Source organism: Trematomus bernacchii, unplaced genomic scaffold (assembly GCF_902827165.1).
Source record: "Trematomus bernacchii unplaced genomic scaffold, fTreBer1.1, whole genome shotgun sequence".
Taxonomy (NCBI): domain Eukaryota; kingdom Metazoa; phylum Chordata; class Actinopteri; order Perciformes; family Nototheniidae; genus Trematomus; species Trematomus bernacchii.
In genome coordinates, this window is record NW_022987727.1 from 3,949,195 (window position 1) to 3,968,988 (window position 19,794).

Consider the following 19,794-nt stretch of genomic DNA (forward strand, 5'->3'; position numbering starts at 1 on the left):
ATATAATATTTATTGTTGCCTCTGTGTTTAGTGTCCTGTCTGTCTGTAACTTTGTGTGGTAGTGTTACCACTGACAGGTCTCTCTTGGAAATGAGACCTTGTGTCTCAATGAGATTTTACACCTGTATAAATAAAGGCTAAATAAAAAATACATAATTTTTCCGAAATAAGGTCCCATGGAGGTCCACCGAAAAGGGAGGGACTTCGGCTCTCTACAGGGCTGCAATAGAGGGGTATGAGCAGTATGAGGCACGGCTACAATGGGTGATCTGTTTGGTATTTTAAGCAAAAAACTTCACAGACATGTTTTATATAGGTATGGCCCTACAATATATTTTTCAAATATAGCATAATAGGTCCACTTTAACAAAGTAAATACATTGAGACATTTTAAGATTTTTGGTAGCAAACAACATACAGCCAAAGGATTTCTATAAACAATAAGCTGAGGTCTGTTGTTTTAGTCCACTTCCTCAATAGTGGGGCCCTTGGAGTTGCCTCCTGCCCCGCTGCCGCAGCTTCCTGACGGTGCTGCTCCCTGGTACAACTTGGTGACAACTGGCTTGAACGCTTTCTCTAGTTCTTTCTGCTGATGCTCGTACTCTTCTTTCTCTGCCATCTGGTTGTTCTCCAGCCAGGAGATTGCCTTGTTGCACTTGTCAATGACCATCTTTTTATCCTCCTCGCTAATCTTTCCTTTCACGTTCTCGTCCTCGACACTGTTCTTCATTTGGTAGGCGTATGACTCTAGTGAGTTCTTTGCTGCAACCCTCTCCCTCTGCATGTCGTCCTCAGCCTTGTACTTTTCTGAGTCTTGTACCATCCGCTCTATGTCCTCTTTGCTGAGGCGACCCTTGTCGTTGGTGATGGTGATTTTGTTTTCTTTCCCGGTGCTTTTGTCAACAGCTGACACATTCAAAATGCCATTTGCATCAATGTCAAAAGTCACCTCCACCTGTGGTACACCTCGTGGAGCGGGGGGGATACCTGTGAGCTCAAATTTGCCCAGGAGGTTGTTGTCCTTTGTCATGGCTCTCTCCCCCTCATACACCTGAATGAGCACACCTGGCTGATTGTCCGAAAAGGTGGAGAAGATCTGGGTCTGTTTGGAGGGGATGGTGGTGTTACGTTTGATGAGAGGCGTCATCACTCCACCCGCCGTCTCAATGCCCAGAGATAGGGGAGCCACGTCAAGCAGCAGCAGATCTTGGACGTTCTCTGATGTGTCGCCCATGAGGATAGCAGCCTGGACCGCTGCGCCGTACGCCACAGCTTCATCTGGGTTGATGCTCTTGTTCAGTTCTCTACCATTGAAAAAGTCTTGCAAGAGCTTCTGGATTTTGGGAATTCTTGTGGAGCCACCAACCAAGACGATTTCATGGATCTTGGACTTATCCAGCTTGGCATCTTGCAGGGCCTTCTCGACTGGGTCCAGTGTTCCCCTGAAGAGCTCAGAGTTAAGCTCCTCAAAGCGAGCCCTTGTGATAGAGGTGTAGAAGTCAATGCCCTCAAACAGAGAGTCGATCTCGATGCTGGCCTGGGTGCTGGAGGACAGGGTTCTCTTTGCCCTCTCACAAGCTGTGCGCAGTCTCCTCACTGCTCTCTTGTTTTGGCTAATGTCCTTCTTATTTTTCCTTTTAAATTCCTCCATAAAGTGGTTGACCATCCGGTTGTCGAAGTCTTCCCCGCCCAGGTGAGTGTCTCCTGCGGTGGATTTAACCTCAAAGATGCCGTCCTCAATGGTCAGGATGGACACGTCAAAGGTGCCTCCACCGAGATCAAAGATGAGGACATTGCGCTCTCCTCTTTTTCCTTTATCCAGACCATAGGCGATGGCTGCTGCTGTGGGCTCGTTGATGATCCTGAGGACATTCAGTCCAGAGATCGCACCGGCGTCCTTGGTGGCCTGCCTCTGAGAGTCGTTGAAATATGCTGGGACTGTGATGACTGCATTTGACACCTTCTGTCCCAGGTAGGCCTCCGAGATTTCCTTCATTTTAACCAGAACCATGGAGGAGATTTCCTCTGGGAAGAAGGACTTGGTCTCCCCTTTATACTCAACCTGGACTTTGGGCTTTCCGTTATCGCTGATCACCTTGAAAGGCCATAATTTCATGTCGGACTGGACAACAGAATCGTTAAACTTTCTCCCAATAAGACGTTTGGCATCAAAGACTGTGTTGACCGGGTTCATGGCAACCTGGTTTTTGGCAGCATCTCCAATGAGCCTCTCTGTGTCTGTAAAGGCCACGTAGCTGGGAGAGGTCCTGTTGCCCTGGTCGTTGGCGATGATCTCCACCTTGCCATGCTGGAACACCCCGACACAAGAATAGGTGGTGCCCAGATCAATGCCAATAGATACTCCCTTAGCTGAGGACATTATGATTCTTGCTTAGAGTTCCTAGGATGAAAAAGGAGAACATTACATTTCATGTTCTAATGTTACACGAGAGCTCTGATTACTGCAACCTAATATTATTCAAAATTACTGGTTCACCAATGTATTTTTGTCTTTCTTGTTATAAGAGAGACCTACAGTATATTAAGCGAACAGTTAAAAATAGAAACTCTGACTAACATTATCATTAGTAATTCAATGCTAAGGGCACCATCCCATGGCACACTTCAAATCTAATCTCTTTGCTCTACAACAGAAGTAACAAATATATATCTTATAAATCGTATATATTAATGGAAAAATCTAATGATTAAAGTATTGCTTAAATATTTTCTAGTTTGAAATTGTCCCAAACCAAACTCAACATCATTACTAATGAGGAAATTGTAAGACATTTTCTAGAATCAACTGTTTCTCTGAACTGGGAAATTAACTTGTATTATACAAGCATTACAAAACACACAATATAGAGCAAAGTTGATGGGTTAGTAAAGCTGAATATGAATACATTATATAATAAGTAATGTACTACAAAAGTTGAAAACCCCCTTAACCATCAGATGGTATAACATTAGATAGACAACAGTGAGGTTACCATTATATTAATTTAACCACATATCATTTGCTACTTACTTTCAGCGATGAGTCTGTCGCGTCTTAAAGATTCTGAAGGATCTCAGCAGTCTCCTTGAAAAGTTCCCTTTGTAGCAACTTTTGCCTCGGTAGTCTTCTTAAACTAATGCCCAAACTGACTCAGGCGCATTGCTTTTATAGTCGAAGCTACGTTTCCAGAAGCTACTAGTCCCCCTCCCTCCTCCTCCTCCAAGTTCAGTGAGTCATCTGGTAATATTAGCAGGTGGTGCAGCTGGCTGGTGCGAGAGAGCCGGTGAATGTTCCAGAGCGGGACAGCAGTGTGACGCTCGGCCAGCATGGCTGACAGCGGGGGAACACAATGTGGAGACTGTAGCAGTAAGGCACATTGAGAGGAGGTATGTGGAAGTGTTAACAGGCATGAATACATCTAATTTATCCTCTAAAATAAATAAAAATAGGTACTATAACTACCCAAACACTCATCTAAAGAGGATTATTCTATTCAGTTTGCTTCGTATAAACACATGACTTGTTTAAAGTTACTTTTTTCTGTTAAAAGAACTTGTTTTATTGCTGATTTAATGCATTCTTTTACATAGTATACACTTGTGCATTTTGATTACATGGAATTTTACGTTAGGTGATCCTGTTCAAATGAAGACAGCAACAATCATATGGCAAACATAAAAGTCTAATATTTTTCTCAACACGGCTTATACATAAGAGTGACAGTTAATACTAGAAGCAGTGGAAGGAAGACATTAAATGCACCACTAGTGGATGTGGTTTTACAAAGAGGAATGTTGATTTAATTAAGGTCAGTGCTGAGATTTAAGTGTTGTAAATGATTTAAAAGGCACATTCATGCCATGGCCATTAAGGTATTATCCAGTCAAAACACTTTAGAACTGACCACGCTGCTGATGATTGAGACAGATCTCAGCTGGACTTTGAGCGAATGGAAACTTAGAAGTAAATGTGGAAAGATAAACTGGGTTAAAAATGTTTTCAACCTTCTCAATACTTCCTTTTTAGGAATACATACTGTTATCTTTATGAAAACATCCTAATCTGTTACATCAAACATCCCTTTGGTTTGAATGTACTGTGTTGGGTTGAGTGCCAACACCAAGAGTCAGGAATTCAAAAAGCACTTAATAAACTCTTATAATAAACCACAAGTGCTATAATTCATCACTGTATTTGTGGCTGTGACTGGATGATACCTTTTAGGGCATGTATGCAGATACCATTCAATGACATTATTAAACACATGTAAAACAAACATTTCTATAATAATGTACATAGGAACACAGAGATTGTTTTGGCTCAGTCCAAATCCTGGTTAGTGGAATGTACTAATAAAATCGTAATGTTATTGATGGACAAAACAAACATGGTATCTGTTGCATTCATACAGCCATCATTTGGCACTGTGCGTAAATAGGGTAAACAAACAAATCAATAATCTAGAAACAGAAGCAGTAGCAACTAAATAAGTACATACACATTAAAGCATGCAAGCAGGCTTTTCCTTTAAACACCTGACAATACATATAAAATGGTAGTTGGTTATACATCGTATGTTTCCTACATGTCTTATTGTTTTAAATGTATTATATTAACACTATTTCTGAAGTGCTATTAATAAGTTACATTCAGCATAATTAAAATAATTCCTCCATTTTGTAGCAATTTAGAAAATAAAATAGATATCTCTGTTTATCCCAGGAGAACTGTGTGTTGAGGGTCACAGCATCGGACACTGTCATTAATACCTGTGAACAAAAAAACAACGTTATAGTTCCTGAGAACACATCATAAATGTTAGCAATCAAATATAGCGTTATATGATTAAACCTACCTGTAGTAATTGGGTTTAAAAGGGCCGTTCTTGTTGAGGCCCATGTACTTGGCCTGCTCATCAGAGAGCTCTGTCAGGTGGGCATCAAAGTTAGGAAGATGCAAACTGGCCACATACTCATCTGAAGGAAACATACACATAGAAATCCACAAGGTCAGGGAAATACTTGTTAATGTGTATATATTTTTTAGCACACACGGTGGTGTCATTTCAAGTCACAAGGTGGCAACAATGAGCAAAAAAGTGGCTGAAGATTTTCTTTAAACTAATGTTCTGAATCAGCTATTCTGGTATGTCTGGTAATCTAGGGGGCTGCAGAGCTACTGCCAAATGGTTAGATTACATTACAAACATTTATTTTAAAATGGAAAATAGGGAAGTTATTTTTATATCGAAATGTTCTTAAGAAAAATTCAAGTGCATACATTCAATGACCAGTTTCATTTGAGTATGGTGAGGAAATATCACAGTGAATTTATTAAACTTGGATTCATAATGGCCGACAGTGATGAAATAGGGCAAGCAGATTATTTACTTTAGTCATTAAAGCCGACAGTGGAAAAACACAGATTTACAGCTCAGTTTATTATTTCTTCTTTTGTTTTTATCGTGTTGACGTTTTTTCCTTATCATTTATTTAGTAAGGTAGGCCTCTTAAGATTTTTGTAACAATATGAAACGGCATTACTGTAGGTTGCAAAAGATAATTTTTTTTAAACCAACTCTTTATGATAATTGTTATACTAAATAAATTGTAAGCAAACATCTAAAGCAAAGCAAATATATATAGCTTACCCATCTTCTTGGGCAGGAGATACACATCCTGTTTGTAACGGCCCTCTGGAGCGTTGAACAACTCAATCAGGGCCAGGGCCTGCACAAAACACAGAGCACAACCGTAAGACTCCCAATGAGTTACAGGGGACTACAAAGGAGTGAGTGAAGGTCTCAACAGAGAGCAAACTACTCGCCTGGGTCGTGGCAGTGATGGACAACACAAACGTAGGCACTGTGGAGCAGCTCAGGTTTAAGAGACGGCCCTGAGAAATAACAAATTACAAACATAAACGGCACTGTAGAAATTGAGTCAAAAGTGACACATTAGGAGATAACATGATAGCATGCTGTATGAACACAGAGCACACAGTATCAATTGGTTTACAGTGAGACACCTGTAGGCCTCTTTATACTTGAATACCCCACAAGGAGAAATTAACCAAGAGGTTTATTTATTATTAAGATTTAACCCTACATGCGAGACAACCATCAGTTTAATGAGAATCTGCACATTAGTATTAAATGACCACAATATTTCACAACAGAAATGCTTCCGAGCTTGGGGTAAATACAACATGTGTTCTGAGTTTTTGGGCGAAGAGTGTGGTTTTAAAAGCCATTAGGTGTGATCAAACTAATCTAAAGATGTGAAGGCACACAGTTTTGTAAGTAGGGCTGCAGAGGGACATTACCTCTGCGAGTAGCACGACCCTCTTCCCATCGGGCCAGATGATGTGGTCAACCTGAGAGCGGACCCTCTCCCAGGTCAGCTCAGGGCTGCGCAGACTCGCCTGGAAGATATGACAGATTGATAAGAATAAAGGTCAAAGAACAATGTGAGAGGATTTTAAGCAACACAAAAGGTGATATTTATTTAATAGAATGTGGAATAACATTTATTTAGAGAAAACCATATGTACCAAACATCAAGATAATTCAAACAAAGCAGAGCAGAACATAAAAGCAAAAGATGGAAACAAAAAAGAAGAAATCTATCCCGTAGCATTGAGTTCAAAATAAAAAGAGGAACTGAGAATGCATGTTCGTCACAGAGAGGGGATATTTAGAGAAGTTGCTCCTTGAAAGGAGGCATGCTGGATCTCTAAATTGGGCATCTTAAGCCCTGGAGAGTTAAAAGAGGAATTGATGCCAGTCTACTACAAATATTTGGTTTCAAAGAACAGGATTTGGAACAGTTGGAGATGAACATAAGGGTTTACTGTGTTAAGATTAACCATAAACATTTGTATACTGTGTTTGGAGAAATGCAGAAATGTGTTTGTTTTGTTGTGTTAATATGCTATTTATATTTTCAGTGATGATCATAATATATACTATTTAATCTATTTACGTTTAATCAGTACTGTATATGAGGCAACCAGAAACAGCATTGATAAAGGAAAGAAAGCCAAAAACGGTTGTGTGACGCGTTGTCATTTTTTGCATTGAAGCTCACACTGAAACTAAATAAACACATTACCACATCAATCTCAGTATTGGAGTGTCCCATATTGCAGACGATGCAGCCATTCTTCATCCGGTCGAGCTGTTCTCTGGTGACCACATTCTTGTTTCCTATTAAAAACAAACAAAGAATAACAATAATGTACTATGTAAACAGAGTCACTGAGACAGAACAAGTGAGATAAAGTCATGTCTGCACAGTTTCAGAGTGCTTCTCTTTCTGTTATAAGAATGGATTTACAGCTGTATGGGAATTGCGATTACAGCCATCTGAAAAATACGCAGATCCGAGTATTTAGCAGTCAGCTGTAAGGTCTGTTTTAGACCGAGAGACCTCTAATGGCATATTGAATATTTGCTGGAAACATTGTGATTATCAAAGCAGAAGTAATGAGTGTCTCTGCATGGGGTACAGTACCAGTGCAGGTTATCACCACGTCCATCTGCCGGATGACTTCACTCAGCTTGACCACTCGGAAGCCGTCCATGCTGTGTGGATACACATATATGGAGGTATTTCATTACTTTAAGCAGCACAGACATAGTTAAAATGACATGAAACCAATAGTTTTTTTCCAGAATCACAACAGTTATCTATTTCACCACATGTAAACACTGGAGCACAACATGGAGCAGTGTTGTTAGTGACTCACCATCCCTGCAGGGCACAGATGGGGTCAATCTCTGTGATGCACACAATGGCTCCGAGGGCCTTTAGAGCGGTGCAGCAGCCTTTTCCAACCTACACACAGGACAGCGCAATAGTTATCTACAATACATTGAACAATTCTGCAGCTGAAATGTAGTCATTCCATGAAAAGTGAATGTTTTAAAGCCTGAAATCAAAGAAAGAATAATTCACCTCTCCATAACCACACACGACAACTTGTTTGCCTCCAAACATTATGTCCGTGGTCCTCTTCAAGCTGGAAAAGAAAAAATGACACACACTTGTATCCATCTGCACGACTCAGAACAGAGATTTTTGTTTTGAAAATTATAGCTGGCTTTCTAAATTATGTAATTCTCCTCACCCGTCCAGGATAGATTCACGGCAGCAGTATAGGTTGTCAAATTTCTGCTTGGTGACAGAGTCGTTCACATTCATGGCAGGGACACACAGCTTTCCGGCCTTAGACAACTGGTACAATCTGATAGGACACATAAGGAGACACATTCAGGCATATGTCCACTCATAAAGTGAGCTGCAGCCCCGTGTGACCTTGTGCTTTCTTCAGTGCCTCAGTAATTGATTCCATTGAGACTCGTACATGCACAGCTGCTGCGACCTGCACTCCACCTCTGTGTGTTCCTTAAATAGGCGGAAGTCAAATCTGGCAAGTAACCTTATCACTCTACAGCATCAGTGTGTATTAATATTACTGACTTATATAATTGCTTGTGAGGCTGTTTGCGCTGACTCCGTATGCATCATTCATCAAGGTGCTTTGGTTGCTTCCAGCTCAGCGCCATCTAGCCGACAAAATGATGCGAAGACCTCACAAAACTGGATTTTTTAAGCAGCTTCATACCTTTAAAATAACAGTGCGTCAACAGTGTTTGTACTGAGTTTGAATATCTTTGCTCATTAAGTAAAAAAAGTAGTCAGTATTTATAACTCCACCAAGGCCAAATCATGTGTGCCCAACGTGAAATGCATCACTTAAAAAAGCTGCTAAATTATGTAGTGAGTAACGTTGTGAGAATTCCTGACAACTGTTTGCAATTACAAGCAGTTACTTTTAATATCACATAGTTGTTCATGAAGTTTTTACATTTGTATTACCACCTTCTTTAGTTTGTTGTAATGGGACACAATATCAATAAGAAATAACTCCCAGGGTTGGATCGATGCTAATAACTTAAAAAATATTGCCACAGTCTTTATTATTTAAAGTCCATTACGGGATGTTATAAGCTAGGCCACAGATGTCAATGTTGTGATTTCTAGCTGGCTAAAAGATAAATGCTTTATATCTCGAAATGTTATGCCATTACTGTATCAATCATTATGCAACGATACACCCATTATGTTACATCAATTAGTCACTTTGTCTCAAATGGTGTCCAAAACGACAAAAAACAGTCATATGGTGTACAAATATATGTTAGATTCCTTCTTTTAAAACCCCAAATTCATTCAATCAAGCCCTATTTTACCTGTGCACTCCAGTGACACTCTCCTCTACGATGCCCCGGACCTTCTTGAAGACGCTGGGATACTTCTTGTAGACCCAGTGGGTTAAGTCTCCGCCATCATCCAAGATCTGAGAAAAATCATAGGAGAGTTAACTGCACGAAAAACAAACACAGCAATCTATAGCACAGTAGCGCACATAGACTGTTATCTTCTATCTGTTCTGATAATTGTTGTTCAAATTTGACATGGGATTGACAGATTGATACCATGTTAGCCTGCCAGCCCTCCGTGTTGACACAGCGATCGATGCACCACCAGAAGTCGTCCTCTGACTCACCCTTCCACGCAAACACAGGTACGCCTGCAGGGAACAAAGCACACACCTAATGGAAAAGACAGCAGAGGAGGGGAGGGCTGGCCCGCTGCATGAGCAACAGCTCCATTAGAGGAACATTACACAGTGACACACACGCACACGGGTTGCTTTACCAGCATTGGGCTTTGTACTTTAAACAAACACTGAAAATAAACGCAGCAAATCTCAATGCATTGTAGACATCACGTAATGTATATATACCTCTAATAACCTAAATTGAAAGCCATCACGTTCATAGTTTTTTGATGTCAGTAATATGTGTTTTATACCTAATGTCTAACCACAAACCATGACTAATCACATTATGTTTGATGGTGTGGTTGTGATAAAGTGTGTATAAGTGTAAAGGCATGGGTGTGTGTGTGTATAGAAAGATGTTTATTTGTATTATGTACAATTGTGTATCGCTACATTTGTAATATTTATATTAACTGTTGTCATAAATGCTGATTTACTCAAACTGAGGATCTTACCTGTTTCAGCGAGAGCAGCGGCCACCTCATTCTGAGTGGAGTAGATGTTGCAGGCAGTCCAGCGGCACTGAGCCCCGAGGGCGATCAGGGTCTCAATCAGGACCTACACAGAGAAAGGGAATAGGCTGTTAGGTAAAGAAGAGAAGGATAGAATAATCACAGTGATCTGCAGCGAACAGAATAAGAGGACATACCGCGGTCTGAGCAGTGATGTGGGTGCAGCCGACTATCTTCGCCCCAGCCAATGGCTTCTCCCCCTGGGCTCGCTTCCTCAAGGAGATAAGGGCAGACATGTCTGGAGAGGAACAGAATGGGCATCAGCTTAGTGGAAGCTGGAAGGATGTAAAGGTCAGGTTTTGTTTTGGGAAAGACAAGAGTGATTTTGAACACAAGAATAAGCCCTTTCTGCAAGGTGGATGTGCAGTAAATGGCTATAAAATGGAGACTGATTAAATGACAATGTCAACAACAGCTGTTTTCGCACTGGCTTAGAGCCTGAAGTTCTCAACAAGCACACACCCCTACGTCACTCACAAGAGCAGAGTAAACAGTTAGAGAGACAGGTTTGCAGACTGAGAATATACAATAAACAAAAACACCAGAGATGGAAGAAGCCGTAAAAGGAGAAAATAAGTAAGAACAAATATAGAAAAGGAAGAAAGAGCTACGATCATATTTCATGAATTATATTGACAGTGTCCTCCGGCCTTAGGTCATACATTTGAAATAAGGAGGAGAGGACGAAATAGTGTCAAAGCAGCAAAACAGATGCCATGTGATACCTATCTGGGAACAACAGGTAGCACAAAGCTCTCTTTGTATAGATGGTAATGTTAGCAAGCATCTTAGCCGACTGTATCACAATTATATCACAAAAAGAAACACTTTCAACATTGATACAGCTTGCACATGAGTAAAAGGAATTCCATAGAAGACCAACAACACCCACCTTCTTTGCTAAAAAGGTTTAAATTAATTTAAAAAAGCATAATCTCTGAAACACGAGTGTGCCTGTACTGTCAGATATACCTTGTTCTGCAATTTCAATTTCACGGCGGCCAAATTCGGCCTGCTTGATGTTCTTCACACAGAAGTCGCTGCTGCCCTGGGTGTTGACCTGGGCCTTGTCCCGGGGGGAGGTCTCATCATCGGAGCTGTCAGTGTAGGACGCAGCTATGAAATGGAGAACACAGAAGGTCACTATTGTGGAAAAGCTTTCAAAAGACCCAATTATGAAATATATACTTCAAACCCATTGTGTGTCCGGTGGTGCTTGTGTGTGTGTTTGTGAGTCTACTGTATGTGTTTATCTAGACTGTAAACTCACAAATAATATGAACAACAACAAGAATTGTAACCAGGATAGATACTAAAAAGATGATTTCACAGTTGTAAAATCAATGCTGTTACCAAATTGGTTTAAACCCTGTTTTGTATTTCTTTATTTGCCCATTTATTTGATTGTATATGTGCTTTTTGGCAAATATGTTGCTTCATTTGTGAATAGGAGTAGATACATCCAGAAGATGATACAAGGACTTTCTTACAAACTATTACTATGATGAGTATTTTGTGAGTAGAGGGGGTACAAAGATCTATCCTCTCAAGAGCCAACATGAATGCCCACTGTCGGTGAAACAACTCAGGGAAATGTAGGGAAACGTTTAGATGTGCAGTACCTGAGCTGTAGCTGTCAGTAGATGACTGAGAGATGGAGCGAGAGAGGGAGCGGCGGCCCGCCTTGGTGGGGTACTTGCTGAACTCTTGCTTGTCCTCAGTGTTTGCAAACTGGATCTGGAGGGAACCAGAAAAGAATGCACAACATAAACATAAAATGCAAACAAAATCGAGACATTACTGACTTTGGGACTTTTATTCTGTCTGTATGCACTGATTAATTGTAAGAGCGAGGAAGAGAAAGTACCATCATCGTCACAAAGAACACAGAATTTTTTGTTAACGCTTAAGGTCATTAGTTCATTCTTTTACTGATGGCCTAATTTTGCGCTCTCAGCCAGTAAAACTGTGCTTTCTGAGGTCATTTAGCTGAGTCTGTTACAGTAAATCACAGGTGGATCGAGAAAAAGGGAGCCGATGTCTATTTTGATATGCTCCCTCCTGCTCTGTGATTTATGCTTTGTTCAGAAACACAGGCCTCATTTGTTGGTGTGGTCCATCGTGTCAAACCAACCCTTCAAAGCGCCCAAGATCAAAGACCTGGAAACACATGAAGTACATCAGCACACAGCTAGCTTTGCTATTCTTCAGCCCTTAACATAAAGTCTTTGTGGGGCTATTTTACCAAGCCACAAAGTTGATAAATGTTTAAAATGTTCTATTATTCACCATTTAAATAAAAACAGCACTTGTGTGCGAGTAATTAAGTTATGTCAGGCTACAATTATACGAATCCACTAAGTCCTTTTAACACCCTGAAACACTAACATGCAGATAGTTGTCAACATTACAAACAGTAGAGACACCTAACCTTCATGTCCTTTAGTAGACTGGGTCACTTAGGACAAAGAAGAGTGAGACTAATCACTAGAGCAATCAAACTACATCCATCTTGACAATAATAACAAATGTAAAGGAGTCACAAACAAACTAATTACAGAAATACTTTATTTACACAGAAGTATAAACCCTGGTGGGCTGTGGATTCTATGTTGCACCTGGAACTGTAAATGAACAGGCCTGGAGGTAAGAGACGTCAAGGGTAGATGAGTTGCTCAGCATTTTACTGAAATAAGAATTATGAAGCAGAGTTTTTGAGCTTTGAACCTCAGAAATGTCCTTTAGTTTTAGACCCTCTGTCTGGCATTGACTTAAATCATTGATCTGTTCCATAAAACCCCATGACATCTGGAAAACACTGTTATCTGAGCAATGCCGGACTTCTGAGCAATGCCGGACTTCCAATAGGCCTTAACAGTTCTTTTTCAATATTTCGGATACATTTTTCTTTTTCCTAATAACTGGAAATATTTTGGCGTAAATTTGAAGAATATGAATATTTTTACATTATTCATATGCTTTTATAAGTTAAAGACTTTAATAGCCACTGAAATTCATCTAAAGTACCCTTTTTTTAATGGATTTCACCAGTGCATGGTTTTAGTCAATGTCTGTGCTTTTCATACCTTTCTACAGAGTTTTGTATATATGTATATGATCAGTAAACTTTGCCATTAAGTTAAAGGGGCTTTGATTGTTTCAAAAAAGTGCCATTGTATCTTCTTGTGATTTGTATCTACATGTATCTTATCCAAAAGACACCTAAAACAAACTCTGTTTGACTTCAGGAAGCTATCAACCCTTTTTTATTTACTTCTACATAACTTTGCCGTCTTCCTTAAACATCCTTTCAAAGATCTTCAGTCATTGAGACACTATGGAGGGATTTCCTTGTTCTCTTATTTGAAATGTCCATAGAATGTGTTTGGACTCAAAACTAACGTGCCAGCCAGCAGAGTTGACACAACACACAGACGATAAATCCAGGAAGACACAAATGCCAGACTAAACAGAGAGTTGGGTAACATTTGAGTGGGATGTGCATATACGGACATCAGCCCACAGCAATCCCCTATAGGTGAGGCCTAGTGTTAATGATAACGACCTTGAAGAGTAATGACTCGAGAGAATGACAGGAATTATTTACACTGTCAGACACATCACACTAAGAGGAGTTTAAACTCACAAATGGGTGAAACATGACTCAGTTTCCTGATTGTCACCAGGAAGCAGAGGCTGATGTGAGGGGTTAATGAGTCCAACAAAAAAAATCACTTGTGATAATTAAAGAAAATACCTCAATCATTATATCGCCTTATAGTCAAAATGGGTATTTTTTCACCTATAATTTGAAAAAAAATGCATGGTTACGGCCGTGCAATTGATTTTAAATAAAGTAACTGTAGCAGAAATAGCTAAAACAGTAGTAACACCATCCACATCTACTGTCAGTATAACGAAACTCAAGAAGCTTGTGAGACAGTGCAAACTGAAGAGGTCTCGACATGTCTGTGTTTTCACAATTGAGAGTTTGCTCTGTCTCACACACTTGCAAAATAGTTCTTTTGTTTGTTTTGCATCAGTTTCTGCACTGTCTTTTAAATGTCGACATGTTCCCCCAAATTGATAGACATCAAAATCAGAGACAGCTTTTCTTATGGTTACAGCACTAATGAAAACAAGAGGTTCATCTGATAAATGATTAAGACAGCATTCTGTTTCTGCTACTCTCCGAGAGTAAACGACACCAGAGGTGAGCTCTTTGAAAATTGTCGGCCTTTTGAGGAGAACACTGAACTTCTCCAGCTCAACATTTTTGTTGCAAGTAAAAGAGAAAACACTTCTGTGTGGTCTGCATTGTTGCATAAGACAAAGATTTGTTTTACATAACTGTAAAAACAGGAAAACTTATTATGACATGGAAAAGTTATTGTGGCACATCTGTGTGTGGGATATTCTGTATCTTTAAGAAGTAAATGTGCTGGATGAGGAGCGACTCACCCTTTCTCTCCCGTGCCCATGTTTGTGTGCCATGGCTGCCAGTACCTCTGCAGTTTTCCAGCCTACTTGCCTGTGCCTGTGTCCTCTGTGTGATGGTACTAGGTGTCCCTGATGCTATTATCCCAGAACACTCCCAGGCAGAGCCAGGGGGAGGTTCCCACCTATTAATGTGATTTCTAATGGCCAACATGGAGAGAGAGAGAGAGAGAGACAGAGAGAGAGACAGAGAGAGGCCTGGAGAGAAGGGGGAGGTTGATTCTCACTGAGCCTCTCTCTCTCTCTCTCTCTCTTTCTCTCTCTGGTTCTGCCCTTGACAACCAGCTGCCAAAGGTTATTTTTTGATTATTTTTCTAAGTGCTTAGACAGCAAAATGTCAGAATATTTAGAACATGTAATACACACAAACAAGAAAAATGCAGAGAAAATAACACACACACACAGATAAAGACACTCCACTGCTGCTGCTTTTACTTTCAGGCTGTGCTACTACATTTGGAACACTAAATGAAATGGGATTGACAGGAGCGATTAAACCCTTTTTCCATTAGCCTCCTGCTGCATCAATAAGCGGCCCATCCACTCCCTCCTGCAGCTAAAAATACCAATTCTCTCTCAGATAGCCGGCCAGGTCACAGACTTAAGCTGTAATGGGACTGTCAGCGGGGGGGTGTAGAGAGTTCAATGTGGGCATGGCATAAGGTGACATTACCTTCTTACCACTTGTGCTCTACACAGCACCATTTAACTGAGAGTCATTGCATTCTAATACTGTACATCTCTGTATACTGACATGTCATTGGTCATGTTCAAAATGAAGACATAAGGCCTTATCTTTAATTGAGTAAAAGGGGTGTGCAGAGAGAAAGGCATTGAAGGTCCTCAGACTGCTCTTCCTTTGGTCTGCAAACGCACCTGTTTAGATGTATGCATCCATGACGGATTACTGTGTTGTGAAAAAAACCTACAGTGCACTAATCCTCCCTCCACAACAATGTGACCTTTAGCAGAAACTATCATGTTGACGTATTATCATGGACCTACAGTACATCTTCAATGAATATGTACAGATGTTTAATATAAACAGGGAAGGGCACCCTATATTCTACAATATCAACGTCATTTTGTTCCTAAAGTTGGTAAAAGAGAAGCCAGAATATTGGTGACAAATACTGTAGTTAAGTTAAAAAGATGCTTTTAAAATACCAAAAAGCACTACTGAGAATACAGTCTGAAAATGGTGGAACTAGTCAGTATGGATGTGTTATATTTCTCAGCTTATGGTGACTTTTCCTTCAATGTTAATGTGGGGTCCCACTCTGGTACAAACACAGTACTTTACTTGTGTGGAAGACTGAGTTGGAAAACTGGAAAGAAAGCGTTGTCAATGTTGTTTTTTAAATAGACTGACTTAAAGGTAGGGTAGGTAAGTTTGAGAAACCGGCTCGAGATCGCTAGAATTTGAAAATACACAACCGGAGAAAATCGGCCACTTCCTTACAGAGCCCCTCCTCCAACACACACGAACGCGCACATGACCAATGAGGGCACGAGATAAGTTTGTGCACAGATGGAAGGCTGACAGGCAGGTAGGCCATCCAGTTACTTTAGCCGGGCCGGCTCAGATGATTGGTCGTGCTTTTTACAGTACTACGGCTATGGATTTTTTGTCAAAGCACTTAAGTTATTCATTGCTATCGGGATGTTAAGAGCATTCCATGGAATATAACAAAAAGTGTATCTCGAGCCGGTTTCTCAAACTTACCTACCCTACCTTTAAAGCGCACTGAGGTTTTTAATCCAAAAGGTGTGAGGCTAAAGTAAGGTGAGTCCATTTATTTTTATAACATAAACTGAACATATCCATATCTATGTTTAAACTGCCGGAGGGAAGGAAAATCTAATTTGACCTTCACGAAACACTGCCATAATGTTGGCAGACAAACAAGATGAGATAGTGGTGGATATGTTTGAGAATGTATGTAAAACAGCCGCCCAGGGATCAGATAGAAATGATGATGATGCATGAACAGATTCACAGAGAATGAGTCCTGATCCCAGGGGGCGTGTTGTGTAAGAGATTCAGAAAGAGTGGAGGAAGAGTAGTGGCGTTTGATTTGCCCACACACACACGCACACACTCATTTCAGCATTGATTGTTTTTGCACCTCTCACTAGATAATGTGACTAGGCACCAGCCTCATAACTTCAACAGACATCTAACTTTTCTTTGTATGTGTGATACTTGCAGGGATTTTAAATAATCTTATCTAGTTTCCCAATCATTTTCAGTATTTGTTTTACATATTCATTTTTTCCATGCAAACAGGTGGCTCGGCTTGACTCTGGGCTCTCACGTTATTCATAACACACTGCTTTGTTTTTCATAAGCGGAGCACACATTCCTACCATCCAATATGTTTTCAATCAGGCTCCCCGAGGTGAGTGCGGTCCACACAGTATTGCCTCGACAGACAGGGGGTCTGAGCTGATATTCTGAAGTCTGTGAGCCCTGCTGCTGGGAAAATAAATTCTTTATTATGCTGATTATTTTGTAAATGTATAAATTTGTTGACATACTTCTACTTTGATTCAATCATTTCACAAAGGCAGCTTTACAAGAAGTATCATTGTGTATAATGTATTCTATGTATTTTAGCAGCTCCTAACTGTATTTTGTCAATGTTCTTACATTTTGTTTTACACTGTGTTGTCAGAATGACAAAGAAATACTCAATTTCATGTTATGTAATGGAAAATAAAGTATGCTTATGTTATTTAATCTATTATCCCTACTGACTGACAAATAAATGGTACATTACTAGTCAAATTCAGATTGGTGAAGCTCATATTTTGTAGTTTTGTTGAGTGTGCGATATTTTCGTATCCATGGTGATTTTTAAGACTTTGTTTGTTAGTATATCTAACAGGAACCAGATAAACGTTGATAGGACAGAAGAACTAGGTCATATAAGAGCAAAGCTGTTTTGCAGGCCCCATGTTTGTTCCTCAAGATTTAACTTAAACATTACTGTCTTAGTCAAAATGGTGCTGTTTGCTTGTGATTCGTTGACTTCCTCTGCCACTGCAGTGTTCCTGTGCTGGCTACGTGTCATCATGAGATTTACCCACTTACCACATTTCATAATTCTGCAATACTTGTTGTGACTAATTTATGCACAAATCCAAACAACAGCTTTTGTTACTCACAGCCAAAAGGTCAATGACTCACGTTAATCCTAACACTAATAAACAATGTATTCAAAAGAGGTGCTAGATCAGTTGTGTCCAACACAAAGCGGCACTGTAAGGAGGACAGGTGTCATAAGGTCACCTTGAAAGTAGAACATTCCTTTTTGACATGGCAAATTTAAGAATGCTACTGCTGAGTATAATGGAGCCTTCACTTATTTGTTCCATGTTTACCCTCTGCCTGTTGCCAGCTGTTACACAGCGTGGTAGATCTGAAAGCAGCACCTCAAGGGAGTCTTTCTTACAGATGATTGTTAGGTGCCGCTGTGTAACAGCCAAGAAATTCAAGGCGATTTCTCATATGCGCACTTTGAGCTGCTAAAACATTTCTATCATGCTGTTCTTATTCCTAACAATGATGATGTCAACATATATTCCTGTGAAAAATCAAGAATGACGACATAAGGATGAGTTCACTAAGTATAGATACCATTTTGTTATTAAAAATGGAATTATCACCACTTGATATTCCTGGAGGATTTAGATTATTCTGAAGGCAAAGCAAACACAGCATTTAATACCACTTGTGTTGCGTGCAGACCCCTGTCTAAGCCTAGGTATGTTAGGGCATTTATGACTTTACTTTGCAGAGGCCTTGGATGAGAGGTTTAAGAGCTCAACTTGGCTTTTAGTTTTTTCCTGCCCACAGGATGTTGGCATGATGCAGACATTCTGATATAAATAAACAGGAAAGCTTTTTTTTCTAATCTAATCTTGATGAAAGCTACTTTAAAAGTATATGGTGTACCCTTAGTACTCAAATACTGAAAGCACCTGAAAAACAGCGAAGCAAAGATTGTGTTTCTGTGCACTAACTTCTTTAGATGCTTAGTAAAATCTGACTGATATAAATGGGAAATGTTTCACTTGTTAGCAGCCTGTCATGGGGTGGAGGGAGCCCTCAGTGTGACACCGCAGCATCGCATGCAACATTTCTGTCTCTTATGAGTGCATAACTCAACAAACGGTACATTTCCTGGCCTTGCTGCACGGTAGTACTTCACTGCAGTGAAATGCGTATCTCCTCACATGTGCCTGCCTACAGTGCTCAGTCTCTTTGCCCAGAGGCACTGATGGCGAGCATCTCGTTTCTTACCTTTTTGACGGATTTCAGAGTGGGCACCGCGGTGAACGCTGCGGAGGGCATCTCCCCGACGTTCATGTTCACATCGCTGCTGTTCTTGCTCACAGTCATGGCTGAATATTTCTCCGCTACGTTTTCGGTCTCTTTGACATATTTCGTGGCTTGTTTCACCTCGGCCTTGCTGTCTACAACGGAGTCGGTCATTGTTGCATGCAGGAGATGTGGAGACTGAGAAATAAACGTGATTCAGTTAGCGCTAGCTTTGTCCGTCGTCTTCTTGCTCTCTCTTCGTTAAGCTTCGTGGCTTAAAATGACCGAACCGCCGCTGAAGCACTTCCACTACACTATCAGTGCAGAGCAATAATTAGCCCACTTTAAACAGAGATTAACCCGTTTCCTACCTTCTCTACAGTCTAAAAGAGCGGAATGAACACTTGTTTCTGTCCTCCAGGTCTGCTGTCATCCACAGACAGCAACATCTCGGAGGGGAGGGGGCGGTGAGGCTGTCACCTGAACCAGAAGCGTGTGGGCGGTGCGGAGCAAAATGGAGAAGTATCGACTGACGCTGGTTTCAAGAGCAGCGCTATCTTGGGTTAATTGGACTGCATTTATTTGTTTCTACTTGTGAGTCGGTGCAAGTGTAAACTAGATGTTCTGTTTCAATAGCTGATATTTTTAAATGACCCTGGCTTTGACAGTGGAGGCTGAGTACAAGTCCCGCCTCCTTCGCTGTGATTGGCTTGCTGTGATACAACGTCTATAATCTACAGCGTCTGATTGGCAGAGCCTGCTCGGGACAGTGGTAAACCTGGGATGTAACAGACCAAAGGATTTCGTCCCATATCGGGAGACACATT

General features: G+C 40.6%; 2 protein-coding genes across 4 annotated transcripts; both read right to left on the reverse strand.

The window, feature by feature from the left end:
• Positions 1-230: 230 nt before the first annotated feature.
• On the reverse strand, positions 231-3,193 carry hspa1b (heat shock protein family A (Hsp70) member 1B). The gene is made up of 2 exons (XM_034145401.1): positions 3,032-3,193; positions 231-2,401 (listed from the first exon to the last, which is right to left on the reverse strand). Exon 2 carries the CDS (start codon positions 2,378-2,380, stop codon positions 461-463), a length of 1,920 nt encoding a protein of 639 aa, XP_034001292.1. The 5' UTR covers positions 2,381-2,401; positions 3,032-3,193; the 3' UTR covers positions 231-460.
• Positions 3,194-3,524: 331 nt separating this feature from the next.
• Positions 3,525-19,429, reverse strand: ahcyl1 (adenosylhomocysteinase-like 1). Of its 3 annotated transcripts, none has more exons than XM_034144900.1 (17): positions 18,950-19,429; positions 11,766-11,880; positions 11,116-11,259; positions 10,281-10,381; positions 10,087-10,189; positions 9,504-9,598; positions 9,258-9,364; positions 8,132-8,248; positions 7,960-8,023; positions 7,751-7,839; positions 7,516-7,586; positions 7,114-7,208; positions 6,326-6,424; positions 5,828-5,896; positions 5,652-5,730; positions 4,857-4,977; positions 3,525-4,770 (listed from the first exon to the last, which is right to left on the reverse strand). In XM_034144900.1, the coding sequence occupies exons 1-17, from the start codon at positions 19,139-19,141 to the stop codon at positions 4,764-4,766; spliced, it is 1,668 nt and encodes a 555-aa protein (XP_034000791.1). In that variant the 5' UTR covers positions 19,142-19,429; the 3' UTR covers positions 3,525-4,763. The 3 variants fall into 3 exon arrangements, with proteins under 3 accessions (XP_034000791.1, XP_034000793.1, XP_034000792.1); XM_034144902.1 differs by lacking the exon at positions 18,950-19,429 and adding an exon at positions 14,605-14,711; XM_034144901.1 differs by lacking the exon at positions 3,525-4,770 and having other exon boundaries at positions 4,853-4,977.
• Positions 19,430-19,794: the final 365 nt, after the last annotated feature.

Excerpts from the sequence above, each read along its gene's own strand:
- hspa1b (XM_034145401.1), bottom strand. The coding sequence starts at position 2,380 with ATGTCCTCAGCTAAGGGAGTATCTATTGGCATTGATCTGGGCACCACC.
- ahcyl1 (XM_034144900.1), bottom strand. The coding sequence starts at position 19,141 with ATGACCGACTCCGTTGTAGACAGCAAGGCCGAGGTGAAACAAGCCACG. Across the intron at positions 8,024-8,131 it reads CGTGAATCTATCCTGGACGG|CTTGAAGAGGACCACGGACA; the intron begins GTGAGGAGAATT and ends TTTCTTTTCCAG. Across the intron at positions 5,731-5,827 it reads CCATCACTGCCACGACCCAG|GCCCTGGCCCTGATTGAGTT; the intron begins GCGAGTAGTTTG and ends TGTTTTGTGCAG.